The sequence below is a fragment of the Vipera ursinii genome (assembly GCF_947247035.1).
Source record: "Vipera ursinii genome assembly, chromosome: 1".
Classification (NCBI taxonomy): Eukaryota; Metazoa; Chordata; class Lepidosauria; order Squamata; family Viperidae; genus Vipera; species Vipera ursinii.
The window spans coordinates 305685235-305706789 of NC_139512.1; the positions used below are offsets into that span (position 1 = coordinate 305685235).

General features: G+C 37.6%; 1 protein-coding gene across 2 annotated transcripts in view; it reads right to left on the bottom strand.

Moving 5' to 3' along the window:
* Positions 1 to 4552: 4552 nt before the first annotated feature.
* Positions 4553 to 21555, bottom strand: part of MIA3 (MIA SH3 domain ER export factor 3) — a 42299-nt gene continuing 25296 nt past the window's right edge. Inside the window, exons 16-28 of one of the 2 annotated variants that reach the window (XM_083355913.1) lie at positions 19401 to 19456; positions 19221 to 19311; positions 18176 to 18314; positions 15626 to 15727; positions 15482 to 15542; positions 15354 to 15389; positions 15113 to 15180; positions 14908 to 15005; positions 14690 to 14812; positions 11689 to 11757; positions 11516 to 11595; positions 10587 to 10725; positions 4553 to 10103 (exon numbers count right to left, since the gene is read on the bottom strand). In XM_083355913.1, coding sequence (XP_083212039.1) covers positions 9787 to 10103; positions 10587 to 10725; positions 11516 to 11595; positions 11689 to 11757; positions 14690 to 14812; positions 14908 to 15005; positions 15113 to 15180; positions 15354 to 15389; positions 15482 to 15542; positions 15626 to 15727; positions 18176 to 18314; positions 19221 to 19311; positions 19401 to 19456 — 1379 coding nt within the window. In that variant the 3' untranslated portion in view covers positions 4553 to 9786. Of the gene's footprint in view, positions 10104 to 10586; positions 10726 to 11515; positions 11596 to 11688; positions 11758 to 14680; positions 14813 to 14907; positions 15006 to 15112; positions 15181 to 15353; positions 15390 to 15481; positions 15543 to 15625; positions 15728 to 18175; positions 18315 to 19220; positions 19312 to 19400; positions 19457 to 21555 lie in introns of both variants that reach the window. The other variant, XM_083355912.1, reaches the window with a different exon arrangement.

Here is a 21555-nt window from a genome sequence, read left to right on the forward strand (position 1 = left end):
TACATCACCATTTTAAAGGCTGTATCTTTCATGGTTATAATTAACTACGTGTATTGGAATATAGTAGACTGATGATTCTTAACAGTAATATATCATTTACTACAAACAAAGGTTTCCTACCATTGGCAAGATTAATAAGCATAGTCTTCAACTCCCAGAATTCCTGAGTCAGCATGCTTAGCAGCAATATTGGGAAGTTTAAGATACCCACAAATCTTAAACTTGCTGAGGTTGGGAAACACTTGATTTAGACCATCAATTTCAAATCTGTTCCATGCAAGAATCCAAATTAAGGCACCCACAAGTGACTATACTGCTGCTGTTTGAACTCATCATGGTAGTATCTGGTTCTTCCATCAAACAGCTCTATCTCATTTTTTTTAACATTCACCAGAAATGTATTCCCATAAGGTAAATCCATTACTTTACAAAGTTTACAAATGCCACTCTAGAATATAGAACAGGATGAGATACCGCCATCACATCATCTTTGTTTTCATAAAGCAAAACTTACCCAAAATGAAATTGATTCCAAATTATTTTCCAGAGTATTGATACTAGCTAAGCATCCTCCAACCTAACCTCTCCATCTAACTGCTTTTTCTATTAGGTCTCTACTTTCTGGTTATTTTCATTTTTATCAGGATCTTTTTGATTTTTTTCTATAGTCATAGCTATTCTATCCAAATTTGTATCGTGTGCAAATGTGATGCGGATTCTCATCCTGTTCTCATCCAAGTAACTGATAACATTTTTAAGAGTAAATATCCTGAGACTGAACCTTGCAAACAGGATAATTTTATCTACAAAATGTCCACATCGTATTAAGGAAGTGAGATTATTTTTTTTTAAATGATCTGGTCAGTAATCTGTTGACATTTTTTCAAGGCAATAACATGTTAATCACTTTTTAAAATCAGCTACTATAGCTTTACTGGGGAGAAATGGCAGATTAATTACCCTGTACTGTAGTTCCAAGGGCATTTGCCCTCCCTAGGCTGTGACCTTCACATGGTCTCCAGTATTTCTCAAATACATGATAATTTGGCCAAACTATCAGCAAGCTCCTTCAGTATTCTAAAGTGCAATCTGGACAGATATCAAAATTCAAATACCATGTTTCTTTATCTCAGGCTTCCATTATGTCCCTTCAACCTACTTTTTGCATTTGCTTTGTGGGATGTGTAGTTTGTTCTTGAGGAAGAATGAGCCAAAATAAAAAATTGGCAATAGCGCTTTTGTATTAGGTCATCTTCATTGAGCAAGTGAATCTTTATTTTTAATCTTTCTGAAGAAGCCATTTGCCGCTGTTTTTAGTATCCTTTCAATGTCAGTTCATGTTGCATGTTACTTTTTTAAATACTAACTACAGTTCCAGGCTACTTAATACATATTCCTCATTATGACCTCTCTGACGAACTTTTTTGCAGCAGCACTGGCTTTTTCTGTTCATTTTTATTTTCATCTTGTTGGATTTCTTTGGAACTGTGTTGTTACTACTAACTTCTTAGGAACTTTTTATGATCAGCTAAATGATTTAATAATAAATAATAATAATAAACCTTTATTGTCAAAGTACAACATGTGTACATTGAGATTAGCTGAGCCTCCCCCTGTGCTCTCTCCCCCTAACACAGAGATAATACTATTACAAGGAAAATAAGCAAACATGGGACATGTCTTTGATGAAAAAGAATGAAAATGTCTTACACAATGATCCATGCTGGATCACTATTCTAAAAATATGATACATTTGGACTGTTAAAACAGCCTTGGATATAGTCCTTTGCAAACTCAGGAACCATGGAAGAAAAAGAGGGGTGGTTGCATAGATTGGCAACTGTTAAAAACAGAAAATGAGCAGAAATGGGCAATCCTTGCATTGGTGAGATGTTCAAAGTGAGTTCCCCAGAAAAATGGTTCTGGTTCTGGAATCATTAATTTGTATAGAAAAAATCATTTAAATTCATTAATTTGATCATCCAGAGGACTGAAGGAGCAGAATACTGTCTTAATTCTGATCTAACCCAACATGTTAAATGAGAATTTATATCACCTTGCTATGAAAACAATGGATGTACAACCTCTGCTGTTCTCAGACCTGATTCAAAAGGAGATAATCCAGAGATGAAAATAAAGTAGTCTAAAAAAAACAAGACAGGATATGCTCTGTACAAATCATAGGACAGACTGTCAAAACAACTGAAAATTGACAACCTGCTGACATCCAAAGCTCATTTTGTTCTCAGAATGCTTTTTATTTACTACCATTAAATAACAGATATAAGCAATTAACCTTATTAGAAGTATAAACTAAATTTAGATGCCAGGGGAGAAAACTATTTCCAACAACAACCACAGATCAGAAAATAAGGCTTAAAGCTAATTCAGAGAAAGTATGAGTGAGTACAAAATACCAACAGACTTTTATAGCTAAAACAATACCTTTAGCTGCTCAAACTGTGCTTTCTATTTTTAACCAACTGGATAAAGTTTATAACAAAAAATGAAAACAAGTTTTTAATTGGTTTACACATAACTGTTCAGAGGCCACAAAAGGCACAGAACATCGAAGCTAACCAAACTGGTTTAGAAAAAGAATTTGGCTGACGATATACTGTAGAAAGAAAAAAAATCTTCAATTAAACTGGACATAATAGAGAAAGAACAAAATAAATTCAAAAGGGAAATGAAGCCCCAAAGAATCTTGCTCCATTCCACTCTTTAAGCAATAAGAATGAATATTTTTAATAATTTTATTAAGTCTATCAAGATATAAAATAAAAAAAATTAAAATGGGAAAATGCAGGAGGAAAAAGGAGAAAAAAGGTGTAGGGGAAACGGGAAAAAAGAAAGAAAAACATTGAATTCTGACTCCTTTTAACGTAGTAGAATAAGATAGCAACATTATAGCCTCGACATTTTACTTTTACCTACTAATATGTACTAGCCATTTCTATAACAAGAAGTTATAATCAGCAAAACCCAATGTCAAGCAGTAAGAACAAATTTGATGTCAGGGCAACTCAAGGATCAACATTAAGAGAAAAAATGATGTTCACATAAATGATTACTAAATTTTCTGTGAGAGCTGATACAATATCAAATTTACTCTGATGACACGGGCATTATAGAATAATTACTACCTTATTATTCTGGGGATAGAATAATGAATAAATGTACAAAATCCACCTTGCAAGTATTGAGAGAATTCCATATAACACCAATTAAGTGTTTTTGAGGCTATTTTTACTGGAACCTTATCACTTTTACCTTGAAAGGAGAAGGAACATTTTGTGATCCAAAACAAAATGTAACTATGACACAGATTAAATTAGAGAGAGGAACAGAAATCTGCTCAATGTCATGAAGTCCTTCCATCAAGGCCAATTTTAAGCAAACATTCTCTGAAAAGGGAGGGAGATGAATGTCAAAATCCTGGTGAGGATGAGAGACTAACTCCTTTATTGCCCTCCCTAAACTAGCAAGGAAACAAATTACCAACTGGAAACACTAAAAAAAAACAAAAAACCAACAACAACAACTTATTACCAATCTTATATTCCAAAGAAGTCAAGTCTGGCATAAACAAATCCTCTGCTCATGATGACAGGAAAAAGAATAATTTACCGCCTTAGCTTTGGAGTTGGCAGGAAAGAATAATATATCAGAAGGGGATCTGGAACTAGAAGTCCTTCTTCTTCTTCTTCTGAGATCATGGGAATGGCAGTCCTTTGGAGCAATTACAAGAGATTTTACTACTTTGTCAATTCCTTGCAAATACTGAGTCTCTCCTGAACTGATCCAAAGGGATTTAGTCTGGGACAGACCAGCAAGGGGTAGCATACTGGAGTATCAAGAGAGAAACCTGGTTGGCACTAGGAATGAAGGCTGACAAAGAAGGACCAGGGGCCAATAAAGCATGTAGATTTCAGAGGCTTCCTTTGAAATTAGACAGCCTCCACCCAGACAAATTATTGGATATATCAATTTCATATCAAACGAAATACTCTCCACAAGAATATAATATTGTAACAAGGGCCAGCTGATACTAAGAAGAAAAATCATTACTAGGAAAAGAGGCAGATCATTTGCAGATTACAGGAAACGATTACTTTCATTTTACTGTCTTTCCATGCTATCCTAGAATGCTGTCACATGAAAAGCTATGTTAAGAGATCCAAATATTACAAGATTTATATCTAATTTTGACTTTATCTTTTTGATAGTTCTCACACTTCATTTACCTAACTTCACTAAGAGTAATCTATTTGTGTGGTCACTGAGAATTGACAATGGCTTTATAGCACAATGATTTGACAGAGATTGACTCAATCACTGTTCTGTTGAGTTCTTTTCAAAACAAAGGATAACCTCTCAAAGCAAATTAATATGGTAAAGCTTAGAAAATTATATGGTGAAGTGATAACCAATCATGCTCAATCTTAGGTTATTCTAAAGATATTTTATTGCAAAACTAGGCCGCATTGATTTGACCCTTTATCTAAAATAACTTTAGATAACTTCCAAAAAGTGATTTTCCACCATTAGAGACACATTGTTAGTTTATTTAAAAATGGACAATATAATTATGCTAGCTTTTGTCTAGCTAACTGTATTAACAAATACGTCCTTCGCATCATAAACAGGCCATTTTCACAAAGGTGAAAAGACTTAAGATGACAGAAATCCAATGTTTAACAATAGCAGAACAATCTCTTGCCCTGATCACAACTCTGAAAGGGTGTTTGGATTTCACCCACTTAAAATACAGGTAGCCCTTGACTTATGACTATTCATTCAACAAACGTTTCGTGGTACTTGATAAAAGGACTTAAGACCCCTGCCTGAAGTTATGACCACTGCAGTGCCCCCAGTCACATAAACAAAATTGGGCACTTGTCAATTTTTCCACCTTATGACTGAGATGCAGTAGCATTTTTCCTGTCTATTCTGTCCCCCACCCCTCGACCGGGAGGGTGTTGGATGTAGCAAGTTAGGAAGCAGGCCCAACACCTTGCTTCGGTGAGGTAGGCCTGGGCAGGTCACATGTACTACTGCTACTGCTAAGCTTGTAAGCCGCCTTGAGTCTTCGGAGAAGGGCGGGATATAAATGGAATTAAAATAAATAAAATAAAATAAATGTAAGCTGGGGTGGTGCTGCAGTGCAAGTTTGGGCCTGTGTTAGGCCTCACAGGGCCTCCCCCACCACTTTGGCACCCTATGTTCCGATTAATGACCACAATGCAGGAAGCAGAAAATGTGGTTGAGTGAGGTGATCATGTGGGTGTCTCAATGACCTCAACTTAAAAGTCATAAATCACTTTTTTCAATGCCATTGTAACTCTGAATGATCACTAAATGAATGGTTGAATGGTTGCAAGAAGAGGTCCACTTGTTCTCTACCTCAGATATGGCAATAGGCTAAGTAATCACTTTAGATCAAAGCGCTGGCTTGATCTGATTCTTACCAATAATTTGAATAATCAACCCTCCTGGATATAGTTCTCCAGAAGGCATTTTCTGAATTAGGATTCATGCTGCAATACACGGGTAATTGAAATGCTCATAACAACCAAATTTTGTTGAATACTCAGAGCTCAGCAACACCCTTTTCTTTTTCTTAAAGGCAGTTGGTTCATTTCAACTGTGCTATGTGTCTGTTACCAGGTATCAATTACACTAAATGTGAAAGAGAAAAAACTTAATTACTTATGAAAGTTGTTCCAAGTAGCAATATGTATCCCTAACGGAGGCTTCAGACAAAAGGGTGGTTAAGAATTTTCATATACTGGCAAAAGAATGATCTCCATTAACTTAAATGTTTGACATTTTGATCTTGCTAGAAAAACTTTCATTCCATCTTGAAAAAGAAAAAGACGTTGGAGACAGTTCTGAAACTGGTTTTATGACAGAGGCACTATTGTTGCTGGGACAAAAACAGGCTATGGCTGTTATTAGACAAAAAGATAAAGAGAATTGCAATTGAATACAAAGCACTACATAGAATGCAGTTGAGGGATAGTAAACTTTACTTTCAATCAGATCAACATTTTAACCAGATTATAATTGAGGCTCTTTGATATCCCGCCAACAACTACATTGAAGGACAACTTTCAGAAAACCCAAGGACTTGCCCCTGCCTATCTGGAAATACCGCATCTGTGGGCCATGTGTTAACTTCTTATGACTTCTGTACAGATATGCATAATGAATTCTTAGTGTCTTTCATTGTTAGTAATTTTCTGGATGAGCAGAATTTGCAATAAATGACCTTCTGGAAAACAAAGACCCCAGATAAAATAAGCCATTGCTAAGTTTGCAGTTGCAGCCTTCAAAATGTGTGCTTTGCTAATAGCAAATGAATTCTGGATTGATTTGGGGCTATTCTGTGTAGAACAGAGTATTCTGTAATTTTGAAGTTCTGTATCAATCTTACCTGATTTTACGGTATCTTGCTTCTACTCTGTGTTCATGTTCTTTTATTTTACTGTACTTTTAGTGCTTTTATTCTGGTTTGTTTGGGGGCTCTGTGACATTAAGTATTCAACCTCAGTTTATATAGAGATGAAATGGAGTTGAGGCTTATCAGTGAAGTGGGCACATTTGTTGATGGTATCAGCTATTCAGGATGGTACAATCAAAAATGGATTGTAAAAAGCACTAAAAGACCTCCAAATTGGGCAAATGAGCTTCAAAATAGTAAAAGCAAAGTTATGTACCACTAACCTTCATTTGCAATTATGCATTTGAAAGATCTCAGGTAGCAGAGCCCAGACCAGGGAAAGAATCCTGGAGTTACAGTGAACAGCTACCAGTAGACGAAAACGCCAGTTTAATTGGCAGCTGCTGCTTTAAAAAATCTATACTTTGAATTAAAAGGAAATTGAAAAAAAAAGTAAAATAAAATTGTAATTAAAACTTGCAAATATAATGATGCCCTTAAAAATATCTATGGTGAAACCACATTTTTGTATAAAACTTTTGTTACAAAATGAAGTATACAAAGTAGTAGTTAGGGAACTACAGCAACTCCCCACAAGGGTAGACTGTAGAGTGCAAGACTTTTTCACTTGGAACAAAGGGAAGACATAGGGAGGGTCAATAGTTTCTCAACCCTGGAAACTTTAAGATGCGTGGACTTCAACTCCCAGAATTTTTGAACCTTGGCAACTTTGAGATGCTCAGATGTTACTGGCTAAGGAAGCCCATACATTTTAAAGTTGTCAAGGTTGAGAAACACTGCATAGTGTGGAGAGACAAGCTTGTTTCTCTAACAATGCTAGAACTCAAAGACATCCAATGAAACTAAATTGAAGGAAATTCAGAAATGGCATAAAACATTTTTTCCACACTCTGTAAACTGTGAAATTCCCTCGTTATAGTTATGGTAATTTTTTTTAAAAAATCCCATTTATATCCCGCCCTTCTCCAAAGACTCAGGGCGGCTTACAATTTCAAGCACAAATCAATAATTGCAGGTAATTTCAATGGTTTTAAAGGGGGATTGCATAATCTCATGAAGGATCATGAGGGCTACAACACTAATGGCCGTATATTATTTCTTAAACCACAAACAGTATGCTCAACATCCTGATTTGTAGCCAATATGATAGAAGGTCGATGGCCTTCAGTTTGGCCTTGTGAATTTCTCAAATGTTGTACCAGATGTGCTAATGGCCTTCTCTGGCATTAGCACTTGTCTCAAGTTCTTTTTCCATTGATTTCTGAGTTAGAGATACACAATTATACACCAGCATTTGTTTCTCTTAAAATCAACTCTCCCCAACTTTATGTGGTCACTTTCCCTGAATATTCTAATATCAAATCAAGAATACCTTATCCTATTGTGTCCTCCTCTACGTATGAAAGAAAAATATGAAACCAAATCTAAAAAGAGGCAGGAGAGGGGGAGAAGATGCTGTCAGGAAAGAAAAAACATTTAAGTGTTTCATTCTTCTGATACTCCTGACTCAAAGACATGTATATGAAAATTTGCATAGCTATTTCATCCCATATTTATTTCAAAATCTCGAACTGCCTGCAATAGTAATAATGCATTTCCAAAGATAAAAGGCCACCTTACAAAATAATCAAGCCTTTCTATTAAATTAGGAAGTTCTAAGAAATCTTTCAAAAGTCATCACTCTTAAGTTATAGGGAAGAATATCTATATTCAAGGGAGAGAGATGCTCTGTTCTAGAAGGGCCCTTTCAAGATTACCACTTATTCGATACACTCAATTACCATTTCATAAAAAGGAAGTGAAAGTTTTGTTTCAAGGTAAATAATGTCTGTTGAACTTCTGCTTAATCTTCCAATCATGGTTTAGTCTTTCTTAGGCTGAAAATCCCACACCGTAATTCTATAAGGACTAACAATTGGCATTCCTTGGCTTACTGTCTATAAACCATCACTTGTCTTGGCAGTTGTGGGTTGAGAGAAAGGCACGTATACTTTAGGCTCTGTTCCAAGCCTCCAACAACATTTAGCTCTTAATTTCTCCGCTGTAGGCTTTATCACTGAATAGGTGGACTTACAATTAGTTTTTGAATTGTAGTTAGGCTATCTTTTCTACTGATACAATCTGGAAATAGTATTATGAGTAGATATAAGTAGAATATGTATATGTATGCAGGCACATATGTATATGCATCATTATACGTAGATGTGTGTATAAATCAAAATAAGCATACAAACAGAAAGGGTTTGATTCAGAGGTTTTGTGAAATGAAGATTGTCTTATCTTTCACACTTTGTCATTCTATCCACCCTCCTACTTTCAAGAAAACTGCATAATTCAATACTACTCCTAGAAAATACATCTGCCCTTACACAACGGGATAGGAATTTTTAAAGACAGATATAATGAAAAAGTATTAAGTTAGAAAACAGTTTCTAGCATCCTTTGATTCAATAATTATTTAAAATAAATTGCCCGGTTATTTCGTATAAAAATAATGACATAATTCTACCTGAGCCTTTAGCTGGGACAAAACAACAAACTAATTGCTACAATTCACTGTAAATTATGCTGAAATTAACAGACTTTGTATATATTTGATTTAGTGTTTCCTAAAGCAGCAGAGGATTCTGTCATGTATATTTAACCTTGATTCTTTCTTAGTACAGAATCCACTGAATTGGAACAATGTTTACTCTGGGATACTTACTCTTCATAACTACTTTCAACTTGTTAAGACATTAAAATAATTTTGTATATAGCAAAAAAAGAATCTTGCTTTATTAGTAGATTTGTCCTTCCAATATAGCATGTAGGTTTCTTCTGGTACTTTTATTCCAGATGCTTTAAAAAGTATGAGTTGGAATCTCTCTTTATGTAAACCATTTGTCTACAGTGACTGTAGGCTATATATGAATGGTAGCATTTCTTACTGAAGCTGTTTCCACAGGAAATGTTCAGATTATAATTTTAAATCATTTAACAACATCATTTACATAGGTTACATTATTTAAAAACTAACTATACAGGTATTTCTTATATATTGCACGTGGAGAGCTGCGAATTGCTCACAGCTGTAAAAGCAGGCTTCAGGCTTATCACAGAAACATTCTAAGTACATCCAAAGAGGATGAACAAGTCCGATTTAAAGATTTATCAAAATGCACATTACTATAGAAATTATTTTTTTTTTTGCAAAAAAAAGAAAAGAAAAGAAAAGAAAAAAGCTACGCTGAAACCAAATTTAGAAGGAAGAGTCCTGCTGAAGCCACTGAAATCCTCACCACATGAAACGTGATCAAAATCAGTCCAGAAATCTGAAGTCATGGTTTCTGTTCGGGAAGATGTGCAGAGTCTTGTGAGCTAGATGGAGACTGAGAACACGGAGGGCTTTCTCGGTAGTCACTGGGCCTTGTAGGTGGCAAGTCTCTAACAGGAGGAGAATAATCCCTTAAACCTTGTGGAGGTAGTCGTGGACCTAGAGGATAATCTCTGGGGAGAGGTGGCTGGAAAGGAGCTGGCCCACGGATATATCTCTGTTCAGGATGTGGCAGTGGAACAGGAGGAAAATCTCGCATTCCAAATGGAGGACCAGGTGGATAATCTCTAGGAATAGGTGGCGGTGGAGGAGCTCCACGAACTGAAAGGAGGGGGGGGAAGAAAAAAAAAGAAACTGGGTGGTTCAAAATCAAGTTATTATTTGTCATCCTTTTCATTTTAGGAAAGCACGCTTCTAATCTTTACGCCCACACATAAATATTCAAAATAGGCTGCAAAAGATTTCTGGGTTGTAAGGATAAAGAATCGGGGCTCTTTATAGCCTTTTGACGCTTCCAAGCATTTTCCTTTTTTTTTTTGTCTAAAAATCAATTATACTTAGTACAAGACTGAACATGCCATCAAGGAAGCCTATAACACTCAAAATTGGTATTACTATTCTCATCCAATCCTTGCAGGTTCCATATATAACACAACTTCATATTCTTTACAAAATAACATTTCTTGGAATACTAAAAACGGAATTTCTTTTAAAGTGCATTTTTAGCAAACTCTGATGCGAAAGTTATTTAGCAATAAAGCTAAATAATCTGAAAAAAAGCACAATGTACAATACAGTCCATACCTAAAGGAATAGGCCGAGGTCCATAGGGCAGGCGGGGTGGTGGTCCAAATCGAATAGGAGGTGGCAAAGGCCCAACTGCTGGGGATGTCATTATGGGAGCTCCCAGGAAAGGTGGTGGGCCCTTAGGACCAAGGTTAACCTGTAGAAGACTGCAGTGTTAGTTGTCTATACGGCATTATTCATGAAATTAGAGAACTGTAGATTAAAAGTACTTTAAGAAATATTGTTGCTGAAAAGACCTCAAATTTCCAAATTTAGCTGTGTTTTATGGAAATTTTCTTTTTTCAAGAATATTTCCGTCTTCAGGCATCAGAGGTATTATCCTATAAAAGCATTCTCAAAATGGCCACCCAGATCTGAACTAGACACTCTTCTAAGTGCATTCCTTTATAATACCAGCATATCCCACCCCATCTACAGAAGAAAATGATCAGAGGACCTCAGGGGTTAGAAAAGCCTTAAGTGTCAAGCGCCACCATTTATGAAGCAATGGGATTATGTTTTCCTTAAAGCAACTAAAATATGGTTTTCCCAAATGCTATTACAATGCATGTAGCTTTAACAAAATGCAAAACCAAGAGAAAGAACTGCAACCCAGAGTGAGTTCTGCACCGCATCTCTCATGCCGAGTCATGAAGCACCATGCTTTTCACATCCTCCCCATCAAATGCAGGAGAAAGGCACCATTCCCAGCCTCTTGGTACTCACTGCAGTTGCTTCACCGGAGGAAGGTGGGGCAGCAGAAACATGGGGGACTTCAAGCTCTTTGGTAAGATTTTGCTTTTTCCCACCCAGCAATATAAAGATGAGTGACAGACAAATAGAAATTGTTACATAAGTAAGGGATGATATGGCACATATAAGGTAACAAAACAAAGATTCTGTATAGTATGTCATTTCACCCAAAGAAATAGCAACTACCCACTTACTATTCCATCAAGAACTGCAGTTGAAGGAGAAGATGTTCTTGGCCCACAGTTGATCAGTGTTGTTACAGGAGGACCAAGGTCTGGAAGGAGGGGGGAAAAATGACACATTTAATACTGCTTGAAAAAAGATGCTACATTTTCAAAATGTAGATGGAATCTCTTGCCATTCTTACCTGGAGCAGATATCCTTCCTGATTGCTCAGAATGCCTTTTTTGGACTGGAGGGCCATCAGTCATAGTGTCTGAAGGATTACAATGCAGTTTGCTATTATGTCGCCAATTAACGGCTATGCAATACAGTGCCCTGTAGATACTTTAGACAAAAACCTCCCAGTTCTGACTATTCTTCACATTAACTGAACTGATAGAAGTAACAAAGGGTGTCCAAAACAACCTGGAAAACACCACGAGGCCACTCTACATTTCTTTATATCTTATACCTGCCTTATAAAAAGTGATACATATATTTTTAAACTAGTGTGGCTTAGGAAGTAAGTATTAGTCTAGGATTGAAAAGATTAGGCTTGAATTCAAGATGAGTTCTGAAAATGCAGTGATTTTATGCTAATCATCTTTCTGTCCAAACCATCTTATAAGATTGCTTTATGAAAAAAAGACAGCATTATGCATTAGTTGAGTTCGAAAAGAAAATGTAGAATATACATTTAAGTAAATATACAGAAATGTGTATTTTTCCTTTCATGCATGAGATATTCAAATTAAAACATACGACAGGTGTTATAAAAGGAATTCATCACTAGTACATAATTGCTTGATGAAGTTTAGCAACAAAAACCAAAAGATCTGAACTAAAAATCAGTAAGTTAATCAACAGTATGATAGAGAAATAATCTAAACTTTGTGGCAGGAAGCTTCACATATAGGGTTTAGCCAAGTATTCCTGTAAAGGTCTTTTATGATTTAGCATTGGAAGACTCGTAGGCAAATTTCTTTCTCACACAAATTCAAATAAAAAATTATCATGCTTGTTTTTTTTAAGTTGTAATGATTCCAAGTATCTCCTACCCAGTTCTCATCTTGACTTAACACGAGGTAGAAATATAAGAACCACTTGATTTAGTTAGTGGATTTAACAATTCAAGAAAAGCATCTGCCATACTGGGCAGATCCAGTGGTGAGATTCAGCCAGTTCGCATCACTTTGACAGAACCGGTAGCTAATTTTTTTGTTGCCCAGGCCCAGAATGGACTTCCAGAAGCGGCATCCACACAGAGAACCGGTTGTTCACGTATTTGAATCCCACCACTGGGTAGATCCATATGTTGTGCTAAGCCAAAGGTGAGCAGCTTTTTGATTACTGGGAAGAATGTTTAATATTTTTCAGGTGATTAAGATGATGGTGTAAAATAGATATTGCCAAAGTGCAATCTTTAGTAACTGAAGTGCAGAAGGTTAACCAGATATGAGCTCCTCCAAGATACAAAGGTGATGTTAACATAATGGAGAGCGACAGTAATAGAAATGAGAGAAATATTAACCAGGTCTATCCAACTGAACAAATATCATTAGTGGAGCAAGGTTTGTTTCTACCAAAATTCCCCACGACTATTTCAAATGAGTGGGGATATCCTCAAGAGGAATAAAGGGAAAAGGAAAAAAAAAGCAAATCCCACTGTGCAAGTGACAGTCCACTTTCATGTTGTAGTCCTCATTTAGTGACTGTTCACGGTTACGACAGTGATGAAAAGTAACTTTGTGACCAATGTGCATATTATCTTGGTCTGCATGATAAGCAAACATTTGGCACTACCCGTGTTTCCCTGAAAATATATTTTTTTGGGCCTCCAAGAGCCACCAAGTCTCATTTTCGGGGAATGTCTTACCTGCTTACCTTAGGACTGCCACAGCCAGGCCTCCCATGCCCAGATATTTCTTGCACCACTGTCTGAGTTCTTCTGTGGCTGCTTGCATTCCCACGCCACGTGGCACACTGTGTACCAGCCGCCTCTCAAAGGAAGCCACGTGGCTCATTGTGCTGATAGTGCCGCTGGCACCACTTGCGGCAGGGAGCCACAAGGCTCAGCATGCCAATTGCGCAGCTGCTGCGATCGATGGCACTGGCATGCAATCGGCACGATAACCGTGGGGCCTCCTTCTGCGAGCAGTGGCAGCGGCGTGATCGGTACGACAGATCTCATAGCCTTCAGCTGTGAGCGGCGGCGGCGGCAGGGAGATCAGCGCAATGAGCCTTGCAGACTTCAGCTGTGAGCAGCAGCAGCGGTGCAATCAGCATGACACATTGTGCGGCTTCTAGTTGCGAGTGGCAGCAGCAGTGCAATGAGCCTTACTGTCTCCTGCAGCAAGTGGTGGCAGTGGTGCGATATGCCAAGTGGCATTTGGCCACAAGCGGCCGCAGAACTCAGGCAGTGGCACAAGTGTTGGGCGTGGGAGACCTGGCTACCACGGTCCTAAGGTAAGCAGGTGCAGGGCACGTGGGCAGCTCCACCCCCGCATCCCAGCTTGATTTTTACATGTCTGCCTCACCCCAAAACTAGGGCTTATTTCTGGGGTAGGGCTTATATTAGGCGCACGTGTAAAAATCAAGCTGGGGCTTATTTTCAGGATAGGTCTTATTTCCGGAAAAACACAGTAGTGCATTCTTTTCAATGTGTATTCCCCTGTGTGTGCTGCTTATTTTGTGGTAATCCCTTCCTCTCCAATGAATATAAATACGATTTTCTTCTGGGGGAGCATTCCAAAGGGCGAGGGAGTGGGAGAGAAGAAGTATAAGATTTTTTCATGAGTTAAGTTTCAGAAACCTTCCCTGCCAATTGAGCTCACCCAGCTGCTTAGGGTCATATCCTTCTGATGCCACAAAGGAAAGCTGAAATAAAATTGTAAACACAGTCGCAGGCATGTAATTTTTCCACTTACTATGTCACTTAATGAGTGAGTTGTCTGTCCCAGTGGCAGTTTTACAATGAAGACTACCTGTGCTATACTTAACCCAGAAAATTCCTTTATTTATTTATTTATTACTTTTAAATTCTGTCCATCTCAATGATAAGGCAACTCTGGGCTACTTACTAATAGTAAAAAGATAAATATATAAACAGTAAATATTAAATTATGTATGTTAGTTTAAAAGATAGAAAAGTATCAATTTCTTGCTGCAGAATAATTATTAAAAAAAAGACTGCTTACTAAGTTCACCTCTTGATCCATCTCTTGGGTTGGCAGAATGAGGTCGTCCAGGTGGTTCCATCATCAGTGGTGGGGAAGGAGCTCCCCCACTCACAGGCGAGGGGCCAAAAGATCCATCTTGACTTAATGGACCTGTTATGAAATAGAAATAATACACAGGAAATATGGCAAAGTATCTATTTCCTCTTCTGAAATGGTAAGTTTAAAGACATGGGAAACAACTATACCTCTGCGAGGTAAAGTCTGATGGTCTGGCCGGCCTGCAGTTGGTTTCACAATTATTGGTCTCTGAAGGGAAGCTAGTTTTTGATTCACTTCTATGATTCTAATAAGAAAAAAGAACATTATTAATGCAATCCAGCCGCTTAAAAAATAACTCTTTCTTAATGTTGTCTCTTAGAAATAGTGATCACATGTATAAAACATGCGTACTTTTGTCTCAAGCTGGCAGATTCCCTTTTTTCTTCAACTAATGCCCTCTCTGCAGAACGTGCTATGAGCTGCAAAAAAAAGATAGAAGTACATAAATCAGAAACTGTTAGTCAAATATCGCTTGAAATCAAAGCCTACTAGAACAGCTTCCAGGAATATCAAGAGGCTATAGTAAATTAAGTGTAATGCAACAAAATATTCAAAGCTGAAATGCTGTTCTTAAAAGAAAACATAGCCTTACCCAATTGTCATGGGCCTTCTTCTCATGAGCAGCAATCTTAAAATATGAAAGAAAAAAATGTTTTAATTTGCAGTTCACCTTATATTCCAAAGTTTTCTTTTTCAGAATGTCTTGAAATAGCTCCAGACCTGATTTTTATAAGACCGCTCTGTTTTTTGCAATTCTTCCTCCATTTCCTGAATTCTCTGCCTGTTAAAGAAGATGAAAAGTTCTTTCTAATCACAATGCTTTCCCTCAAAATCAAAAGTCGACTATTTATATATGAGAATTACTTGTAGACTTTCACTTCTTCAATAGCCAGGACTGCCTTTTCATCTGCAGCAGAGAGCTTCTGCTCTTTCTCTTGACGTTCATACTCCTCTTGTGTCAATTTCCTAGGACAAAATAAAAAGTGGCATAATGAAGCACCATCAAGTTACGTTCAACTGCTAATACCAAAAAGCAAGTAATCAGAAGAGAGGTGGTAGGAAGACAGTCGAAGTAATCTTGAAGAAAGATACAAGAGCACTGCCTCTTGTTAAGGAAGGAGTAAGAGCGTGCCCTTCTCCATTTAGTATTATCAAATATGCTGGCACTTTACTTTCCAGCAAAAGGACATCAGCATGAGAAACCAGCAAAGACAAGCTCATTTAAAATGCCAATACATCCCTTAAGAAAACACCTCATCTTACTTTAGAAAACTGAAACTTCTGTAACAAAACTTCAGAGCTGTGATTGTCACTGAAGAAATGGTAACAGCACAGTGCTTAAAGAAACCCACTAGCCAAAAAACCCAACCCTGTTTAAATGCAATAAAGGTATGGACAAATTTTGGGTTATTTATTTATTTATTTATTTTATTACATTTATATACCGCCCTTTCCCTGAGGACTCAGGGCGGTTTACAGGGAGTTAAAAACCAGCAATACAAAAGTTAAAACCCATTTAAAAAAGATTAAACTAACCCTGTGCAATTAAAACCCCGATTAAAATAAATTACTCCTCAGCCTGGGCCCGAGAGCTCGAAGAGCCAGGTCTTCAGGCCCCGGCGGAATGACCGGAGGTCGGGGGCAGTCCTCAGCTCCACTGGCAGCTGGTTCCAGAGGGCAGGCGCCCCCACTGAGAAGGCCCTATCCCTGGGTGTCACCCGCCGGCAATCTCTTACCGGTGGGACCCTGAGCAGACCCTCCCTGTGGGAGCACACTGGGCGAAGGGTATTTGATGCCGGCAGCAGGTGTTCCCTCAAATACCCCGGACCCAGGCCATGTAGGGCTTTATAGGTGATAACCAGCACCTTGAATTTCACCCGGAGGGCAACCGGAAGCCAATGCAGCTCGCGGAGTAGAGGTGTTACATGGGAGTATCGGGAGACCCCCATTACAACTCGCGCGGCCGCATTCTGCACCAGTTGAAGCCTCCGAGTGGTCTTCAAGGGCAGCCCCATGTAGAGAGCGTTACAGTAGTCCAAACGGGAGGTCACGAGCGCATGAGTACCTGTACGTAGGGCGTCTCGGTCCAGATAGGGACGCAACTGGCGCACCAGGCGAACCTGTGCAAAAGCCCCCCTGGTCACGGCTCCTATGTGGTCTTCAAAATTGAGTCGTGAATCCAGGAGGACGCCCAAGTTGCGAGCCCTATCAACGGGGGGTAACACCTCACCCCCCATCGTTAGAGGTGGAATAGTCTGGTTAGCCCGATATGCCGATATGCACAGCCACTCAGTCTTGGCGGGATTGAGACGAAGCCTGTTTCTCCCCATCCAGACCTGAACCGCCTCCAGGCACCGGGACATCACGGCGAGGGCATCACTGGGTTGGTTCGGGGTGGAAAGAAAAAGTTGGGTATCATCAGCGTACTGATGATACCCCACCCCGAAACCACGAATGATCTCGCCCAGCGGCTTCATATAGATGTTGAACAGGAGAGGCGAGAGAACCGACCCGAGGGACTCCACAAATAAGAGGCCTCGGGGCGGATCTCTGCCCTCCCGTCAACACCGACTGCGAGCGGCCCTGGAGGTAGGAGGAGAACCACCGTAAAACGGTGCCTCCCACTCCCAACCCCCTGAGACGCCAGAGGGTTTCATATACAGGATACGATTTCCCTAATGAAACATCTTGAAGGCACACCTAGCAATTCTTACTACTTCATTAGGTTTCCTTTCTCATGATACTGCCTTGGTGGAGCAGTGGGCTAATGCCTCCTTAAGTAACACCAGCTGCCTGCAATTAGTGCAGGTTAGCATCCCACCAGGCTCAAGGTTGACTCAGCCTTCCATCCTTCCGAGGTAGGTAAAATGAGGACCCAGATTGTTGGGGGCAATAAGCTGACTTTGTAATAATGCTGCTGGGGGGGGCGGCGGCGAAAGCCCTAATAATAAGCAGGTATATACATAGAATGAAGGCTATTGCTAAGCACATTGATTTGTGCTTTAGATTGTAAACCGCCCTGAATCTTCGGACAAGGGCGGGATATAAATGGGATTAAAAAAAAACACTCTCCTTTTGTAACATGAATATGTAAGCGTTCTACTGAATGTATTAATTTTATAAACTGTTTATCCTGCAGGATGCCATACATAAAATAGCTTTTCAATGGATAAGTAAATATTTACATATGATGACCGGGACTGGAGAGTGTGCTTGCTTTCTTAACAATTGCCATGTGAGGTTTCCTCCATTTTTCCAGGACTGCTAGCAGGTACGCCTTAACATTATCACTCATGCCACCAGTTGAAAATTGCTGTACCCACGAGGCTAGGAGTTGACCGCTAGATTGATTGCATTATATTATAGCTTAATTATATTATATTATAGACCCTATGGTGATTTAAAAATACTTACTTTTGAAGTGCCATTTCTTTCTGCTGATAAAGTTCATTGAGAATCTCTACTTTCTGGTGGAGCATTTTACACTCACTTTCCAGCTGAGATTTTACTGTCTGTGTGGAACATGAATCATGCTCCAGCTTCTTGATTTGCTCTGCAATAAAATAAATTGAATAGTATTACTTCATTCTTTGTATGCTTTTAACACTTCTTATGTGGACTGATGTAGCAACACAAAATATTACTCGGAGAATGAAGCCATTTAGGAGCAGATTTTTTTTTTAAAAAAGATAGCAGTCCTCAGAAGTAAAGTATGGATCAGGGAAATGAGGAAGAGAGCAGAGAGGCAACATGAGGCTTATATTAGTCAATATATACATATGCACATCTTAAAAGTAGACAAAAAATATAAAATTGACTTATGCACAGTCCTTCTTTTTACTAGGCCCATATTCTTGTTGAAGAACCAGTTTGGCATAGTGATTAAGGTATAAGGCTAGAAATAGGTTGAATTCCAATCCTGCCTCAGGCACAAAGCCAACTGGGTGACCTTGGGCCAATTACTCCTCTCAGTTTTAGGAAGGAGGAAATGGCAAACCACTTCTGAAAAACCTTGCCAAGAAAACTGCAGAAACTAGTCTAGGCAGTTGCCAGGAGTTAAAAACTGGCTCAAAAGCACAGAATACATTCTAGTTTCAGGATAGCAGGCAGGGCATACTTGAAAACCTGAGAATTTGAAAAAAAGTGGGTAGACAATCTGTTTCCTCCCTACGTTTTGCACTCCCTCTGTGGAATCAAAATGCAGGACCTGAAACAAATAATCAAGGCTCACTCGGAACTGCTCTCCGGTAAGAACTGCATTTTTCTGGGTTACTGGATATGAAGTCAAGGCTAAGAGATAGCTAACCTACAAGCTATAACTTCTATTGTCACAAAATATTATGAATTGCTAAGACGTAAAATCAAAATCTAAAATCAGGATAGACATTGTTTGTCTCCAGAATGAAGCATAATACTTGATTTAAAATGATAATTTTAAACTCTTATTTGCTGAACACACCTTCTAATTCATGTCTTGCTGCTACTTCATCATTTAGTTTGGAACGTAAGTTATCTCTTTCTTCTTCAATGATAGATAATGTTGTTTTAACCTGCAAAAGATTAGTGAATAGCAAGTGATGAACTATGCTATAATATAAACATGGGTCATATTGATTAGGTAAATCAATGTGTTGTATACCCTTGAAACATCCATCATTTGTTTAATTTGAGCCTTCATCTTTTCATTCCTGGAATCTAAGGAAAGAAAGACATTATTTCATTGTGTTTAACATGCAAATAATATTTTCAAAAGAGAGCTCACAGATAATTTCTCATAAAAGTTTCATTTTGAGCCAATTTATTTTATATACATATATTTATATACACATATACACATCTCACTCACACACAAACACACACACACACAATCATCATACAAATTAAACATTTCTACTAAGGTAAGAAAGGGTTATGGCAATAGAAATTCAGCTATGGATATGGATGGAACAGATTCTTTTTATGTTGAAAGCAATACATGAAACCATTCTTTCAGCTTGTGATGAAATACGATGCTACAGAAAAGAACAAGATGTCAGCCTAGATATACGAACTCAAACTTTAACTACAATTAAAGAATCAACTACGCAGAACATAACAGAAGAACTAGAACAATTAAATACTATGATAGAGGATTCAACTGACGAACAAATAGAGTCAATGGAAAATTTAGGAAAGGGACTGACAACATTGAAAATGGAAAAGACTTTCTATATAAACCAGAAGAAACCTGAGGACCAAGAAGAAGAACAGACCGAAGGGAAGACAGACATATGAGGAGAACTATGGAGATCTGGAATAATAGAGAGATGATTCGCTAGCCCTTCCAAAAAAATGGCGACTGATGGTCTCTTTTACTTCAAATAATATATATAACAACAGAGGGAGATCTATTTGATGACTTAAAAGCATTGACATGGAAGGCAAGCTGGCTAAGGAAGAAAGCCAGAATAAGGCTGAAGAAAATTATTGTTTTTGATTTATTAGAGGATTTTATATTACTAATTAAAACAGCATATATTCAAATAGACAAGATGTGTATTTTGAATACCAGATTTTGTCATGAATTGAGGTAAAGAAAATTTTGGTCATTTAAAATTTGGAAGTATAAATATTAAATGTTAAACTTGAATATTGATGGGAAATTAAAAATTGGGGAAAACAAATAAATAGGATATTGTTTATAAAGACTGAATGCAAAAGTAATTAAGATATGTATAAGCTAAAAATTGTTTGATAAATGTAATAAACATGTTTTTACTTAGTTAATATAATAAGAACTGTATTAGCTTAAAAATGAGACAGTAGATAAGGGAAAAAGGGGAAATATTTGATGTTGAAATAGGGGAGGTTTTGGTCATTAAATTTAAGACATTTGGAAATTAGTTGAAAATAAGGATGTTATACTGTATTATTAACTAGATGATGTAAGATGGTGGGAAATAGAATATATTCAAATGGATAAGATGTATATTTTGAATATTAGACTTTGTTATGAATTGTGATAAAGAAAACTGGTTACTTAAAACTTGGAAATTATAAATATCAAATGTTAAATTTAAATATTGATGGGAAACTAAAAATTGGGAAAAACTAATTATAGGACATTGTCTATAAAGATTGAACGTCAAAGTAACTAGGATAAACTAACCTGCAACCAGTGGAACAACCTGCCTAACCAATGGAACAACCTGCCTCCAGAAGTGGTGAATGCTCCAACACTGGAAGTTTTTAAGAAGAGACTGGACAGCCATGAGACTGAAATGGTATAGGGTTTCCTGCCTGAGCAGGGGGTTGGACTAGATGACCTCCAAGGTCCCTTCCAACTTATATTGTTGTTGTTGTTATTATATGTGTAAGCTAAAAATTTATTGATAAATGTAACAATGCTATCTTTACTTAATTGATATAATAAGAACAGTATCAGTTTAAATATGAGACAGTAGATATTAAGGGAAAAAGGGAGGAATTATTTCATGTGGTAACTTGAGAATTGTACTAAAGACTTTTGTATGTTATTGAATTATCAATTAACCCAGCCACCATGTTGCTTTTTAAATACAAAGGTAAAATTAAAAATTCAGCTAGTTATCTTGTGAATTACATTGCAAACTAGAATGTAAGAAGTGCGCTTATCTAATAATTCATTATTAGTGGTTTTATGATCATTTTGCTTTTATCTTTATAGCCCCCGCCAAAGGTTCTTATGACCACGGTAGTAAAGTATAATAAAAACACTAAATATATAATAAAGTATATGATATAATCTAAGTGCTATTGCTAATACAACATGCTCT